The sequence below is a fragment of the Dicentrarchus labrax genome, unplaced genomic scaffold, assembly GCF_905237075.1.
Source record: "Dicentrarchus labrax unplaced genomic scaffold, dlabrax2021, whole genome shotgun sequence".
Classification (NCBI taxonomy): domain Eukaryota; kingdom Metazoa; phylum Chordata; class Actinopteri; family Moronidae; genus Dicentrarchus; species Dicentrarchus labrax.
Window position 1 is genome coordinate 10,583,414 of NW_026136701.1, and position 17,436 is coordinate 10,600,849.

General features: G+C 43.0%; 1 protein-coding gene across 5 annotated transcripts in view; it reads left to right on the top strand.

Moving 5' to 3' along the window:
- LOC127363664 (SPRY domain-containing SOCS box protein 4-like) overlaps positions 1-17,436 on the top strand; it is a 70,177-nt gene that overhangs the window by 23,139 nt on the left and 29,602 nt on the right. For 2 of the 5 annotated variants that reach the window (XM_051400449.1, XM_051400418.1), the window contains one exon: positions 10,369-11,338. In XM_051400449.1, coding sequence (XP_051256409.1) covers positions 10,606-11,338 — 733 coding nt within the window. In that variant the 5' untranslated portion in view covers positions 10,369-10,605. Of the gene's footprint in view, positions 1-1,524; positions 2,114-3,685; positions 4,925-10,368; positions 11,339-17,436 lie in introns of those variants that run through there. The other 3 variants (XM_051400438.1, XM_051400427.1, XM_051400459.1) reach the window with 3 other exon arrangements.

Below are 17,436 nucleotides of genomic sequence, written 5' to 3' on the forward strand. Positions count from 1 at the left end.
ACCTGGCTGTAGCTACATATTTCATGTACAGATATGAGAGCGGTACCAATCTCTAACTTCCACCAGAAAGCATAATTCCCAAAATGTAGTGTGTGTGTGTGTGTGTGTGTGTGTGTGTGTGTGTGTGTGTGTGTGTGTGTGTGTGTGTGTGTGTGTGTGTGTGTGTGTGTGTGTTAGATTGGCAACTGTGTCTCCTTTGATTGCAGTAGCTCCTAATTAAATGCATCCTCTTTGTTAATTGTAGATGTCTGAGAAAAACTAGTCAGACAAAACCGTGATTAACCGGCCCGCAACTCTCTCCCTCACTGCGCGTTACATTTGAATGACTCTGCAGACATGTGATGTAATGATATGGTAATGATATATTGGGAGCATTGGTGCTGTGGGGAGTTTGGTTCCCCGGTGGTCTGTCCAGCCCTGGGAAAAGGAAGTCCATACAGGAAGTGAGCTGGCTGGGCCTCGGTCCTGCATGACTGCAAACACTGTAGTCTGCCTCACCAGTGTGCATGTATGTGTATGTCTGGAAAGAGTAAGTGTGCACATGCTCGTACACAGACGCACACTAATACTCCTGCACAAGAGTATTAATGCTTATATATGATATGAGAGCGGTACCAAGTGCTTCGGCTTGTTGGTGTGATTTTTTTTTTTTAAGTGCCACATGGAGGTGAAAAGAAAGTGAATTGAGGGCCACATGTAAGCACATTGTGTGAGCAGTGTATACTTGACTAATTTTTGGGAACGCTCAGGTTTCCCAACTTCTTCTTCCCTTCCCTTGACTTTGTGAATGAGTGATGTAGCGGAAAAAGACTCCAAACACTAAAGGCCGATAAAAGAACGTAGTCATCACATCACCTCAGAGCCAAGTTATGTAGTAATGTGGGCAGACACACAATGTGATGACAGGAAAGAACAGAGAGCAACAGAGCAGCACAAAGCAGAGAAGGTCCTCACCCAGACAGTAGTGAATATAATGTGTTAACTGCAGAAATGTAGGAAAAAGAAACATCTTGTTCTCTGCAAGAATAATCCAACATTGTGGAAAGAGCCTTCCTAATGAGTACTTCTTGATAGGTTCTGTATTTTACAGCAGATACTTTTAATTTATGATATTTGTTTTTCAACTTCAACCTTACAGACTTGTGGAAAACATGACGCGACTGGCATTTTTCACCTTGATGCATAAAATGTGCACATGCTCCACTGGTGTGTGTGTGTGTGTGTGTGTGTGTGTGTGTGTGTGTGTGTGTGTGTGTGTGTGTGTGTGTGTGTGTGTGTGTGTGTGTGTGTGTGTGTGTGTGTGTGTGTGTGTGTGTGTGTGTGTGGGGCATGTGTAGGTCTATGCGAACGTGTGTGTTGGTTTGTGCCTCAAACATAGGGGGAGGCGGGGGTTGGTTTGGTTGGTTGGCTCGGTGTGAGCTCTTTGTAAGAAGGGGGGAGTCAGGGAGGGGGAGGGAGGGAGGTGAACCGGGTGTTTCTCTCAGCTGCCTGCTGGTCTGGTTGCTGTTGGTAATTTTGCTTGATGAGATCAGAGGGGATCGGCTTTCAGCCCTTTATGTCTCTCTCTCTCTCTCTCTCTCTCTCTCTCTCTCTCTCTCTCTCTCTCTCTCTCTCTCTCTCTCTCTCTCCTCGCCGCTCTCTCTCACTCTCTCGGAAAGACTGAAGTGGAACTGAAACTGGAGTGGGGCTCCAAAGTCTGTCAGCGGCGAACGTCGTGACGGCGCTGCCTTGGAAACACACCTTAGAGTTGGAGCGCAAGTGTGTTTTGGGGGTGAGGGGTGCGAGGAAGAAGTGATAGCCTCGGGACAGATAAGCTCCAGGGTAGGGGAAAAAAGAGGGAGGAGACAAGGGAGGGAGGAGGAGAGAGAGGTGGGCAGCTTTCTGAGGAAAGAGGGAGTCTCTCTTTCTCTCTCACTCAGACTTGTCGGCTGCTGGTCTCTTCTTCCTCCTGTCTGCTCTTCTCTCTCTGCCGGTGGCTGGCTGGAGGAGTTTAGCTGTGTTTTGGCTGCCTGTCTGGATTTGAACATGAACTGAAGAGCTACATGCAGTGAGACATGAGAAGAGCCACTGGAGATTCACTGTAAGCGGCTTGATCTGTTGTGCTGTCTACAAGGTGTAGTGTGTCATCGCTGAAATTTGTCTCACTGAAAGAGAAATGTTGCTATTTCAGGAGTGTGAGTGTGAGTGTGAGTGTGAGTGTGAGTGTGTGTGTGTGTGTGTGTGTGTGTGTGTGTGTGTGTGTGTGTGTGTGTGAGCTGACAATGTATACAGTGATGTATGCCTGAGGGTTAAAAGTAGCTGTAAGTATGATCATGATTCTGTTTACCTTAAACAAGATGAGCCCACACACTGCTGCTGCTTTTAACCTTTTGACGATACTGAACATTCTCTTCTCCCGTGGATGCTACCGTGCACTCTGTCTCTCCGTCTCTCCTCCCTTCCTCCCTCCCTCTCTCTCCCTTCTTGCTTATCTTCTGTCGCCTTTAATTCTCTTAATGGTCTTGAGGCCCCAGCTGGCCAGCTGGGATACCCCTGTGTGTGTGTGTGTGTGTGTGTGTGTGTGTGTGTGTGTGTGTGTGTGTGTGTGTGTGTGTGTGTGTGTGTGTGTGTGTGTGTGTGTGTGTGTGTGTGTGTGTGTGTGTGTGTGTGTGTGCTTGTGTGTGTGTGTGTGCTTTTGTTGGGGAAGAGATAGTGAGTTGAGAGTTCTGGGATAAGCTACCCTAGGATTTCCCCCGCTCACATACAATAATAGGATATATCCTGCTTTCTATTTTTAAACACACCATTTGTCTATATGTTACAAACACCTCTAATCTGATGCCTTGATCCGCACTGCCTGCAGTAGCTTTTCTCAGTGTTGTGTTTAGGCTATGGATTGGGGTGGGAAGGTGTATTTGTGTGGTCCATCCTGGGATGGAGAGATAGCAGCTCTCCTTTCTGACTTTATCCTTTTGTTTTGTCAGCTGCTGACCTCTGTTTCTCTCTCTCTCTCTCTCTCTCTCTCTCTCTCTCTCTCACCATCTCTTCCATTGTTTGTGTTTTCTTTATTTCTGCCAAATTCTTACAGCCTTCCTCTGCCACAGCCACTGCCTGCCTTTTATAGTTAGTCCCTCATTTGAAATAATCACTCTTTTCTGCAGTTTTTTCACTGTCCTTCATTTGTTTCTCTTAGTTTTCTGTCTTTCTCTGTTTGCAATTCGAGAACAGTGGTGAGGTTTCTCAGTATAACTGTTTGTGTGTGTGTGTACATGCTTGTGTGGATGTACTTTTGCCTGTCCAATGTTCTGGCATAGAACCCTTTGTTCCACTTTGCACAGAGCAATTTTGGAGAACACCATGTTGAAAGAGACAAGTGCTCCAATCATTAAACCTGTGTGTGTGTGTGTGTGTGTGTGTGTGTGTGTGTGTGTGTGTGTGTGTGTGTGAGTGAGAGACAGAGCTATGGCTGCAATTATTTCCAGTATCTGTTGATTATCATTTGACTAACTGACGTATTGCTTTGTCTGTAAAATGTCAGAAAATTGTGAAAAATGCTCTCCTAAAGTTCACCAGAACCCAAAGAGAAAACCCTTAAAAATGTTTGTTTTGTTTGGCGACCAAACCAAAACTCATACATATATTTAATTTACGATGACATAAAACTGAGAAAAGCAGTTAAATCTCACATTTGAGAGCAAACGTTTGGTATTTTTAGCCATGGTTCAAACTGAAATATATCAACTATCAACTATTTGATGGATTGACATAAAAAACTATAATGACATCCCTGTACGGTGTGTTTAGAGCTAAATGGCAAATGTTAGCAGGCTAACACATTAAGCAAAGATGGTCAACATAGTAACATTACCTGCTATTACTTGCTGCTGTTTGCATGCTGACTGTTAGTATGTTAGTACACTGACGTTAGCATTTCGCTCAAAGCACCACAGTACAGCCTTATGGAGCGGCTAGCATGGCTGTAAACCCTTAGCCTTGTTCCTTAGTAAATAATATAAACCTTTAATCGATTACTAGAATCATTCTTCTTCTGCTGGTTGACTAATTCATAAAATGACTTAGGGTTTCAGCTATGTTTTTGAAACCAACAAAAATTTGTGGCCCAAATGCTGTTTAAGTAATTCCAGCCTAACAGTGTTTGAATGAAAATGTAATTCATGGGTTGTGTTTGACTGGTGTGGGTGTGACGTGTTTCATCACACTTTTGTGCAAGAAGTTTGAATGTTAAATGAGTGAGGCAGCAGCAGTGCGTCATATTCAGGCAGACTTTGATTCAGTTTCATTACTGCTGGGGTTGTGAATCTGCCACCTGAATCTGCTGCTACCCCAGAGAGCTTTATGGATGGCACCGGCAAGGCCGTCTGTGTGTACGTGTGTGAGAGATGAATAGGTTTTGCGTAGGTGTCCGTAAAGGAGTGCTCAATCACTGTAGCACTAATAGTCTTCCCTTAGGGGACCATGGATTTTAAGGTGTCACAGCAGACATGAGGAAATATAAGAAGTTAGTAATACAGTGTGCCTGCGTGTGTGTGTGTGTGTGTGTGTGTGTGTATGTGTTTGTGTGTGTATTTATACATCTTCTCTATCTGTCTATATACACTGCATGTTATTTTTTTTCAGCCAACTAGTTAGTTTCAATTCCTAGATCACCAGTGAAGCAAGTTCAGTATTTAAGAAAAAGAACCAGGGAGTTTTAGGAGGGAATTTTTCACTTCACCAAAAGAGCAGATTAATGTGAGCTGAGCAGGAAGATGTGGGAGAGGGAACATGATTCATTTGGGAGCCGATGACTGGAGTTACTACGTAAAGACTTCAGACTATGATGGAAGAAGGAAAGAGAGAGGCTCTGCTTCTATGGAGTGGGAATACAGAAAACTGATGCATCAGGGAAATCTCGCTGAAGGCAACCATCAACTTGTGTATAAAGGTCATTGCTTCCACAATACATGCATAGTCAATTTCATCTTTGTGTGAGTGGGGGTTTTGAGCATGTGTTCTAGTATGCAGCTGCGTGTGAATTTGCTTGTGTTGGGTGTTTTGCAGACTGTGCTCTTCCTGCATGCTGAGCTCGCATTGATTGCCGCATGGTAGACACTGGGGCATTTGGTAGCATGCCTCAGACAATTTGTACCAATTGAGAGGGTGTCAGCTCTGCTGTACTCTCCATGGATTTACTGGTACAGTGAGGCAGAGAGACAGAGACACAGACAGACAGACAGGCAGGGAGACAAATATACATGAGAATAGGGATGAAAGTAGAGAAAAAGTAGAATAGAGGGGGAAAAAGGACAGATAGTTGGTGAAAATGGAGGATACAGATGTGTGAGGGAACGGGAAAGATAAAAAGTCAAACCTACAAAGAGAGACAGTGATAAAAGAGTAGCAATATCTCCTTCTACAACTGCCTAATAAGTCCACAGATGTCTCTATGAGTGCACCACTTCTTCTCTTCAGCTGCAAGATAAGTTCAAAGTCCTAGTCTGGAGTCTGTATTTTGACATCCTGCTAGGAGCCAGACGGTACAGTTTATGTCTAGCTCTGGCATCTTCAGCTACCCAGGGATTCCCTCAGTAGGAATGAATGTCAGCAATGAAGAGGGTGGTAGTTTGTTTAATCTAGCGGGTACTGCTGTTGCTATGAAGAGCTATAATATAACTGTGTGTGTCTGTTTTTCTGCGTGTGTTTGTGTTTTCATGCGAGCTCTGTTTTTATACACTGTGTTGCCATAAAAGTCCCCCCAGGAGTTGAAAGTGGAAGAAGTGACCACTTTCTGATTCATTTTTCAGATGTCATAGGCATGAGGCAAAGTCCCTGTAATTTAGCATGACAGTTAAGGTTCAAATAAGGTCAGAGTGGTTTAAAATCTGTTGTGTAACGGTGGTAAAAAGTGATATGGTCTAAGTTTAGGCGGTGAATAAAAATCCTTTAGGACAAAGCCAAAACAAAAGCACAGGGGTGAGCAAAACTACACCACATCTGTTATAGGGAGACACATAAAATTAGTTTGGCCTTTGCCTGTTCTCAAACTTCAAACTGTTTCCTTTTTATTAGAGCTATTCTGCTCTTCACAATGAATTTCAAGCTTGACCAACATATCAGTGAGTGAGCAATTTTTAAATGAACACGCTACCTAATTCTGCTCTTAGATTTCACAGCCGCTAGAATAATTTGAGTTCACCAACCCTTGAAAGGTGAGTTCATTTTGCACACTGCTGACGTATTTTAATGCAAACTCATTGCGGTTCCCTGAGAAAAAGACAAGACACCTCAATATTTCAGGAGGAAGCTCCTGAATTTCTCATGTGATAACCAAAACAGAAAGAGACGCATGACATTTTTTATTCGCAGTTCATTAAATGTTTCATTGCATGGACTCTCTTTTGAATGTCCTTGGTTTCTTAGTGGTCTTGGGGGCAAGTCATGTGTATAACTAATTAAAGGAAAAACTCTTGAAGGAATAGTTTGACATTTTGGGAAATACACTTCTGGTCTTGCCAAGTTAGATGAAAAGATCAATACCATCCCCGGACAGTGCCAGACTATTTGCTCCCCCTGTTTCCAGGCGTTATGCTAAGCTAAGCTACCCAGCTGCTGGCTGGAGCCTTATATTGAACAGACAGATTAGTATTGATCTTCTCATCTAACTCCCAGGAAGAGAGTGAACACGTGTATTTCTCCAAAATGTCAAACTCTTCTTTTGAGATACCTTTACAACATTTGCCTGCATCTGACCTGCTAAAACGAACCCCATTGTTTCCATTCACGGTATTAGTGGTGCAAGACAACAGCTGTTTCTGCCTCTGTCACTGTGTCTGCAGGTGGCTGGGTTGATAACTTATGGGCCAGCTGATCTAGGATGAAGGAAACGCACGCACACGAGCATGGTCTCAGGCCAGACAGTGATGCATGAACACAGAAACCGGAAGGCTGAATGACCGTCTAACTATTAATCCCGACCCTGTGTGGCCGTATGGGTCACTGGTTGACATAAATGAGCAATCACACAGTAAATACTACTGTATTTAACATCACTTGGAAAACATGGTTTCTGTTAGTCATACGTTCATATTTAAACATGGTGCCTTGGAGAGCTTCACATGATTTCTGTGGAAAAGCCCACAGACATATCTGGCTCTCTGAGGGTGGTGAAGTATGAGGGAGAGGTTCCTCAGCAGTATCCTCTGTGTGTGTGTGTGTGTGTGTGTGTGTGTGTGTGTGTGTGTGTGTGTGTGTGTGTGTGTGTGTGTGTGTGTGTGTGTGTGTGTGTGTGTGTGTGTGTGTGTGTGTGTGTGTGTGTGTGTGTGTGTGAGACACACTTGAAAGTCTGTCTGCCCAGTCAGTGCTTGTTGGACAGTTTTAAATGAAAACAGTCTGAGGCACACATGCACACGCATACACACACTGTCCTCTTCTCATACAATGTTACACACACACACCGCCCTCACATGCTTTTTAGTGACTAGAGCTTGTTAGTAGTACAGCAAGAGAAGCCAGATGAAGCCATCCCGCACACCAGGTGCACACTGCTGTCTGTCCTCTCCCTGCTTATTTCATTCTTTTCCACTTTTTTGACAAGGCTTGTAGAATACTTTGTTTTAATGTAACTTGTCGGCTCCTTTTTGTCTCAGAATCACTGACCTTTTTGCTACATTCCTCTCAATTCAGATTATTTCTTTTTATTCCACCAAGTTTACCCATTTCCTCCTTTTGCTCCCAGTCTCTCCCATAACATCGATCCCCTATAGAACAAATTTGTATTATTTGATATTTACAAAACAATAACCAAGTTCAAAATCATAGTAGAGCTGAAACAATTAGTCAATACATTGTTTAGTTGACGGACATCACATTAATCGGCAACTATTTTGATAATCAAATAACTGTTCAAGTAATTTTCAAGCAATAATGCCAAACATTCTCTAGTTTCAGCCTCTAAAAGTTGAGGAATTTTTCTTGTCCAAATGATGAATTAATAGTTAATCAAATTCTTTAGTTGCAACCCTAAATCATAGCATTATCTGTGTCTTTGCTCGTGTGGCACCGTGGCATCCCCTCCGTACCTGTAACCCAGCTGAAAGTACAGATGAAGGGAGGGGGAAAGAGTGCGGTCGGCCCTAAATGAATTGGATGAAAGACGAGAGAGATGGAGGGAGATGGAGGAAAAGTAAACAACAGATGGCTGAAGCATGTTGCCGCTATTCGCAGCAGCAGACGCTGCGCCAGCCCACTGCCAGCCTCTTGAGAGGTTACTATGCAACGGCGACCGTGACGACACGGGGTCAGAGATCAAGTGCCTCCTTGATGACAGCCCATAATGCCAGATTGTCATCCACATGCTGTGCCAGACTGGGCCAGCTGAGACCTACACACACTGAGAGTTTGTACAGTGTTAAATAGTGTTTTCTTTGGCTGAAGTTTGGCAGTGATGACTCTGGAATCTTCCATGCAGTGTCCACCCTTAACCCACCTGCCAGCCTTGATGACACACACTGAGGCAGCTGTGTCTGTGTGTGTGTGTGTGTGTGTGTGTGTGTGTGTGTGTGTGTGTGTGTGTGTGTGTGTGTGTGTGTGTGTCCGAGCACTGAACCCTCTCATGCTGAGGAGCAAACTGAGTGGTGGCACACATTGGCTGCCAGCTGCCATGACCTCATTCACAGCGAGAGAGACAGAAAGAGAAAGACAGAGAATGGGAAAATGCAAGCGGCCAAAATGAGAGGATGTGTGTGACTGTTTGTGTGTGACTGTTTGTGTGTGTGTGGAGAGCATAGACATTTCACACAAAATTACACCATTACCTCACACTGTGATGTGGTGTCTGACTGGTTTAGTTGGAATATTTGTGCTTGTGTCATCAGTCTTTGGTTAAAATAAATTACTTATTTTGACGTATATTTTCAGCTCATTATTATTGACTTTCCAGTTCATGTTAGTTCATGCATAGATTGAGACAATAAACTGAATACAGATGCACTAGCAAAGCAGGAACCAGGATGTCACGTAATAATAGTGTACAGGCAACAGTAGAATCGGAGTTTAACCTCCTGTGTATCTAGCATTAATACTTGCAGTGTTGACACGAAAATAAACAGAGGTGTGAGACACTCTTACCAGAAGAAGCGTCAGTTCAGTGCACACATAAATGGCTGCTTTGTGGTTTGTGGCGGGTGAGGTCAAGTTTAGCAGTAGATAGATGAGACACATCTAGAGAGTGGTGTCATCCACTTCCCTGTCTGCCGGAGGTGTAACTGACTCTTTTCCTGTGAACAGGAAGCACCAGCTGCTGTTCCTGGAAGAGATCACTACGTCAGTCTGTGTCTGTGTCTGTGTCTGTGTGTGCGTGTGCGCGTGTGTGTGCGTGCATGCGTGCGTGTGTGTGTGTGTGTGTGTGTAAGATCATCTTTGTGGTGGCTTTATAAACTAAAATATGGTGTTCAAGACTAATGTAAACTGAAATAACATTATATGCTTGACTGGGGGAACACATTTAATTACCAGAACTATATTTTTCTACCACTCTTAAATAAAAAAGGTACAATGTATGTTTAATTTTATTTGGATATGTGTAAACTAAAGATAAGCAATAAAAAGAAAAATGAAAAGAAACATTGGATCTTCTCTCTTCACATTCAAAAATCAACATAAATTAAATAACATTGCCAGACATTTTTAAAGAGTTTATGATCTGTTGTTTTTAACACAGTGTCACCTATACCCCAAATTATACAAAAACAAATGATTGAATTTGAAACTGAAATTCAACTGAAACTGACTAAAAACTGAACAAACTGTCCCGCCAACACATTACACTGAATTACATAAAAATGGAAATTATGTTCTAAATATGAAACCACGATATCAACCTCAACTGGGTTTCACTAAGGAATGGAGATAAATAATTGCCCAGTGTTTTGTTGTCCCTCCTGTTGTGTTGATAGTTTTGCAGACTCAGGCAGTACTCATTAAAATTACATTACCTCAGTGAGAGCGTGGCGGCTTCAAATCTGGGCAGTGTTGCACAACTGGGGAATGTTTGCAGCGTTGCATGCATGTACTGGTATTGGCGTATGACTTTGTTGGGAGGATGCATGATGAGTCAGAGAAAATGTGTGTGTACGTGTGTATTTGTGCCAGTGTGTTTATCCTATTCATTGTTTATTCCTATCAAAACAAAGCCACAAGAAATCTGTGAAACAAGAAGTTTTGCCAACAATTGTCATCGGTGTAACTTTCAATCATCATCTCTATTTGTATTTCTTGTTCTTTTTCTAGCTCATTTGTTAGACTATAGTTTGCCTTAAACTATTCAGGATTGTCAAATAGTGGGGTTAATGCCTCTTTGTTAATCTTTTTTCAATCTCTCTTTCTCAACAGGAGTGGCAGCATCTTTGTCTTTCTGAAGACATTTGTGGCATGAAACCAGATCGCATTCATCTTTCATTCATCACCTCCTTCATCTCCCCCCACCACTCTCCAGTTAGGAACTCTCCCCTCAGCTCCACCGCATTGATGAGGTAACGTCAAGCTCTACGCAGCGCAGCACCCACCTGCACAAACACCACCCTCCCCCCCCTTCTTTCCCCTCCTTCTGTCATCCCTTCCATCACAGCCATGGGACAGAAGATATCTGGTGGGATTAAATCTGTAGATGGTCGCGGGGAAAGCGGTGGCTCCCCATCCTACCGGCCTTCGGCTCACCGCCGGCAGCACCCGGTATTGAGGGATCCAGATTTCTCTAAACCTCCCAGGCTGGATCTCCTTCTGGACATGCCATGCGCTGGACTGGAGACCCAGCTCCGTCACGCATGGAACCCTGACGACCGCTCGCTCAACATCTTCATCAAAGAGGAGGATAAACTGACATTTCACCGCCACCCAGTCGCTCAGAGCACGGACTGCATCCGGGGGCGGGTCGGATACACGCGGGGTCTCCACGTGTGGAAGATCCACTGGCCCTCCCGCCAGCGCGGCACCCACGCCGTTGTTGGAGTGGCAACCTCAGAAGCCCCTTTACATTCTGTTGGGTACACGGCGTTGGTGGGGTCGGACTGTGAATCCTGGGGCTGGGATCTGGGACGCAACAGGCTCTACCATGATAGTAAGAACAGGGCCCATAGCTCACTGCCCACTTATCCTTGTTTCCTGGAGCCTGAGGAGTCATTCACCCTGCCGGACTCTATTCTAGTGATTCTGGACATGGACGAAGGGACGTTGAGCTTCATGGTGGATGGACAGTATCTAGGAGTCGCATTTAGAGGACTGAAGGGCAAGAAGCTGTATCCCGTTGTAAGCGCCGTGTGGGGGCATTGTGAGATATCCATGAAGTACATCAACGGCTTGGATCGTAAGTATCATATACTACACTAACAACACATGGTTGAGTATGAAGGAGATTGCTCAATGCTGATATTTCCTGATATTTGTGTATACAAGAGTCTTTGAATTCATGGTGAAGAAAAGCTTCTAATCCAAAAATGTAATATGTCTTACAAGACCAAGCCATAGTTGTTATAGCCATGGATGGTTGTTGGTACAAGAAGAAAGAATCAACTGTGGTAGCCCGGTCAGTTTGTGACATGTCACCACTTTTCCTAGGTTGTGGTTAAGACTTTCAATTTGTTATGTAATGCTGTACATTTCTTAAGCAAACAGGATGAAAGTTAGTTTGGCAACAAGGGCAGCCCCATTTTCTAAAGCGGAAAAATTAACTGCTCATCATCGTATGACGTGTGGTCAATTTGACCCTTGGGAAAGGTTAAAATTACCATATGGCTGACCTCTGTTTTGGGTTAAGTAGTCCTGCAGGAACTGACCTCCTGAATGTGAAGTTCTCTCGTGCCTGTTGGGGATTTCTGCACATATTACTAAGCAGTTCCTGGGCTATGTACCTGAGGAAGCACAAACTGATAATCTTGTCATATGTAGTCTTACCTGCGCCTGTAGATATCAATAACACTGTAGTACCATATTATGGGTACGTTGGCTGTTCCAATTAATGTTTTTGGGACACTGCTATCCTCAGCTAGAAGGGTTTGTTCTGCACTAAATAGATCCTGGTTGTAGCCACACTACATCTGGCTCCAGAAATATTTCAAGAGGTTGTTGTGTCTGTGTGTGAAACAGCTGTGTTTTTCAGTGGTTTGAGAAGGAGATGAGTTCAGAAAGAGCAGTTTGGATGTTATTCTGCCTGCTTTGGGTTTAGGTATTTGAATATGATTTGTTCTGTTCTCAGGAGACTCTGCATTCTGTTTGACTCCCACTGTCTGTCTACATGTGTGTGTTATGAGAGAAGAGACAGGCTTTTCCTCCCATCGCAGTCTAAACAGAGTGACTCTTTGAACAGCTTGTTAGAGAAGCTCTTACGTACACATCACGGACACCTACACACATGGACACACCATCCAGGAAGGGAAAGTGTGTTATGAAAACATGCTTATGATCTGACTCTGGCCGTCTCTCTCCCCCGTGTTTGCAGAACCACATGGGTCTTATTTGATATCACAACAGGGTGTGTTTTTGTCTGTTACCCGGCAGAAAGCTGAAACCCATCTCTCTCTCTTTGTTACATCTGATTTTTCTTTGCCCAATCACTTAAAATTCTTAAAATTTTTCTTAGAAGTTCTCTGCTCTCAAGGGTCAGTACGACATCAAGAGTCTGCTTTCGACCCTTAAAAATAGGCCGTAAGCATCATCATAGCTTATAGCATAACTTAAATTGGGTGTTTTGGTCTTAAAACTGAAGCTGGCCAACTAGAATATGAATCAAAATGAAACGCAAAATACTTGGCTGAATATTTAAGGCTTGACTTTCTTAACCTCTGGTTTAAGTCCTGCCTGCCTGTTTGTGTGATGTCCGGTAATCTCCTACACTCAGGCTGTGTTCAAAGTACTCACTTTAGCTGTTGAAAGCACCTCACGTCAGCCATTTTCCATTTATGGAGCCATCTGCTGGATTTCACGGTGAGTCCGTGTGATGGGCCACCTTGGAGAATATGGAGAATATTGAGTCTGTTCAAAGCCCTCGCTTCTGCAAGCATATAGACTTCGTGCTGTGAAATGAGGTTTGACTGTTGAAAATGTGCACAGCTTAATGCAGGGGGGAGAGTGAAGGTTGAAAGACTCATCCTGATAGGTGTATCTTGAATAGGAAAAAAGGGAGTAGGAGAAAGCAGGGATGTGTGTAAATGAGACACAGTAATATAAAAATACACACTTGTGATCAAAGAAAAAGAACAAACAGAATAAAGGTTTGGTTATACAAGTTACACAGTGAAATTAATCGGCACATTCATGCTAAATATTGGTAATATCGTGGTGGGCTAGGTGAACTACTGTTAGTGGTAAGCTAACAACTGGCAAGACATCATTTAATTCAAAAATAGTTATACTGAAGAGGGAAAAGTATGGTTTCTAACAGGTCAATGAGTTCACTCAGTTTATTCAAAAGACATAGTTGTACTGTTGACTCCTGTCTTGTCTAATAAGCTACGATCGCTCCCTCTGTTTTGGATTCTCTGGCTCTCAGCACTGTCGAGATGGCTTGCTGTTAGTCAGCAGTGCAAATTTGTGGGTCAAAGTTCATCAAATGCAATGAGTGAATCCATTTCCACATTGATAGGTTCTACTGCAGTATTTTGCCATTTTAAACACCGGTGTGACCAGGCCCTAAAACAGTCATCTCTTGTTAAAAAGAAAAGTCTAAAAAAGGTACTTCATTATGCAATTATGCATTCCAAAACTCAGAAACAAAATAAATAAAATCATGTTTTTGTGTGTGTGTGGAGGCAGACGAAACAAAGGCTTACTCGAAGGACGGGTCTCAGGTAGGGGAAATCCACTTCAACCACCAAATCTAAAAACAATGCTTTCAGTTTCTCATTCCACATAACCACATTCATGGCCGAGAAGTCTTTTTGGGTTATTAGTGCGCCGGTCGTTGCTCTCATCTGAAACAAAGACTGTGAGGAGAGTAATATCTCAAGATTTCATTCAGAGGTGAAGTAAATAGCCTTAGGGGTTTGTTGCAGAGGGGGCCAACAGGGTATGATTACAGTCTGCGTATCGGCTTTGTTCAATATCAGTTTTGAATTGAATTGGCTTGGCTTGTCTGCCCCGCAGATGACTTGAATAGTGAGAATTAAGCCATAATTGCTGTCTGCCTGTAAGTGTAGGAGTGTGTTTGAATTGCAAAGCAACAGTATATGGTCAGCTCCAGAACAGGCATCATATTAACTGTCTTTTGCTGCTTTCTTCTCTGTTAATTGCTTAGTGCATCATTTGTGTTGTCTTAGTTCAAACCTCAATAAGTATAAGGCATAAATATGTTCTGTGTGTTTATGAGTGTGTGTGTGTGTGTGTGTGTGTGTGTGTGTGTGTGTGTGTGTGTGTGTGTGTCTTGTCATGAAACATCCTCTGGGTAGTTCAGTAATGACTTAATCTAACAGGCCTTCCCATGAGGAGCCACTATTGGATTGTTTGTGAATTATTGTTGTGAGGGAAACAACACGACTGCAGGGTATTAAAAAGAGATTTATAGATACAGCGACTCCTTGCCACAAACTGTTTGTTTTTCTCACTCCGGCTCAGGCCCCGCTGCACCGCAAGCACTTGATCATCACTTTGCTCCACCTTCAGATCATTGCTCCCATTCCTGCAGTAACACACCACGTAACCAGTGAGACGTGTAACCAACATCATTCCAGGCTCGTGGTAGTTTTGGGAAGATCACACGAAGCAATCAGGTTCAGATAAGTATGTGTAATAAGCACTAACGCAAAGAAATGCTGAGCGAGGTCCAAACTACATTATCCTGTAAATGTGATGTAAATTATTCATCCTTCCAGCGCTCCGACTTCAAAGAATCTCCCCTGTTCTATCGAGAAGTGAACAGATTCCTGTTTGCCAGATACCGTGTATTTCACTTAGTTGTTGCTACATTACATAAACACGTGTAACTAATTTATTTTGCTACCTTGAAGCACACTCTCATCTGCTTCTGTCTAATGTGTGTGTGTGTGTGTGCGCCTCTCTCTCACACACAGCTCTGTATTCTCTCTCGTCCTGTCTCTATAATTGTACCAATTAGCGGCGCTTTGATTCGCTACAATAGGAGCTGTCTTAGCTTCAGCCCTGATATGTGCCACTTCCTCTCTTTCCCTCTTTTTCGTCCTCTCTTCTCTTTGTATTCAAGCACACATCACACCAAACTCCAATGCAGAATCTGGCAGCTTAATGTTTCGTTCTTTATCAGCTAATATACAAACCACCCAGTATATAATGGCAGACCTTTTTTGAACCATTAGAGGCCACTGTTGGGCACATATGACTGTCATCGGGTGGTTAAATCCAATTTGGACGATTGGTTATAACTTCAGTAGAAGGATTACATAGTCTCTTCTGACATTTAAGGTTCTTTATGCAACAGCTGTGAGATGCTTCACTAGCACAAAGCAGTTTCAGCCTCACACAGTTTAGGACAGTGTGGAACTTGGAAGTTGGGTATAAAAGAGGGAAAGACAAAGATGGTGATGATGATGATGCAGACGGTAACAGTGATGGAATAAAAAAGGCAGAGTGAGTTACAGCAGTGAGAAGTAAGTGAAACCAGGATAAGATCTAAAAGTAGCCAAGACCATACTGAAGTTTTTGTCAGTAGAAGGATGGAGCCAGAATACAAAGGCATCGAGAGGGAGGGTGTGAACAATAAGGACAGAAAGCAGAAAAGCTAGCGGAACTGTGCAGTTGTGTGGGATGATGTGAATGAGGCACACTCAGCTGACTTAAGATGAAAAAAATTGTCATATTTTCAAAGAAGTTTCAAAACTGCATTGCAACACTCCCACATCTGTGCGCCATCGCTTTGTCTGTTTTAGCTGCACTGTGTGAAAGATGACAAACACACATAAAGACAGTGGACTTCCTAATGTGGCATTTTGCAGCACGCAGACACAAATACTAATACTGGGGTTTTTTTGTTGGCTGGGATTAATTCATACTTCATAGTTAAAATCACAATTGCAGGCTTATTCGGGCGTCACATTCCAGCAGATCTGTCAACGAGAAGTGACACACTTTTTTTTCTCTCCTGTAAGCTGGCCTGACACTCTGACCTCCCTTCCACTTCCCTACTATTCAGTCTGCAACACATGAGCTTACCAACTCCAGGTCAGACCTAAACCAGCTGCTGTTGCTGCTGCATGCACCAGCACTACAGAAAACTGAGATCTCTTGAGTTATCTGAAATTGAATGACCTGAAATTGGCTCTTTCTGGGTTTGTTTTGTCTTACTGACACAGTATATCTGCTTCCCAATGCAGTACAAATATTCTTCTTTTCAATCATTTGTGTAATGATCATTGTAGTTTGTGTTCTAGATAGGAATTTGGGGTTAATGTGTTTCTTCACCCAGATGACAAGAAAACATTTTCTCAGCTGCCTTGTGATATTAAGTCATGCAGTTTCGGTTTTATCTGCTGATGTTTTGAGATATTCATCGCTCAGACTTCTGCCGCCAATGTAATACAATGGAAGGGAAAAAAGTTTAATTTGTGCTCAAGGAACTGAAAAATTACATCAGGAACACTCAACAGCAACATGTCCTTGCAGAATCAACTCTGTTACTACTTTCTGCTGTAAATAGTCCCAAACAAAAATGCCTGTGTGTAACTGTAGGGAAATGCTTTGCTGCTAACTTTTCCAGTCAAAAAGTCATTTCGTGAAATTCCATCACAGCACGAATCCAAACCATCTAAATGTTTAGACGCCTCTTACAGTGAGTAAGAAAATGTTTGGTTGAACTGATCCTTTAATACCGGCTTATTTCCTGAATGTTAGGTTTACGTCAGTTCTGCTTGGTTCAGTGCACTTAAGTTTAAGTGTCATTTGAATTTTAAATCTTCCTGCTGGACGCAGTGACTTAGCTTGTGGCAACCCTGGATGTTAGCAAACAAGTACTACAAGTTTCACACTAACTGCTGGCTATGTGATATGTGGGTCAGTGGGTTGTTGCTTCAGCTCAACTTAGCTGCTAGCTGCAGGCATGATGGCTTGTACTCTGCTTGTTATGCTTCCCTGATTTGTATCCCTCTGTTTTTCACTGTCACATGTGAATGCTTGTGTCTCTTTGCCTGATTTTTTTTATCCTTCTCGCTAGTTTCCCCTGAAGTGTCGGCTCCTGCACATTTAGACAAGCTTGTCGCTTGAGCCCACGCATTGTGCAGACACACAACGAAAGGTATATGCTGTGCGTTTTTCTCATACAAGCCAACCTGGATTTTGAGGGCCTTCCGCACACACTTTTAATGATGAATGATTGTGATTGAGATTGCAAAATCTTACCAATTATTCCGATAGCTGCGAGAGCAGTTTGTGTTTGCACCTGCATTATAAACCACATGAAACACATTACAGATTCTAATTGTGCTAACTTTTATTGTGGCTAAT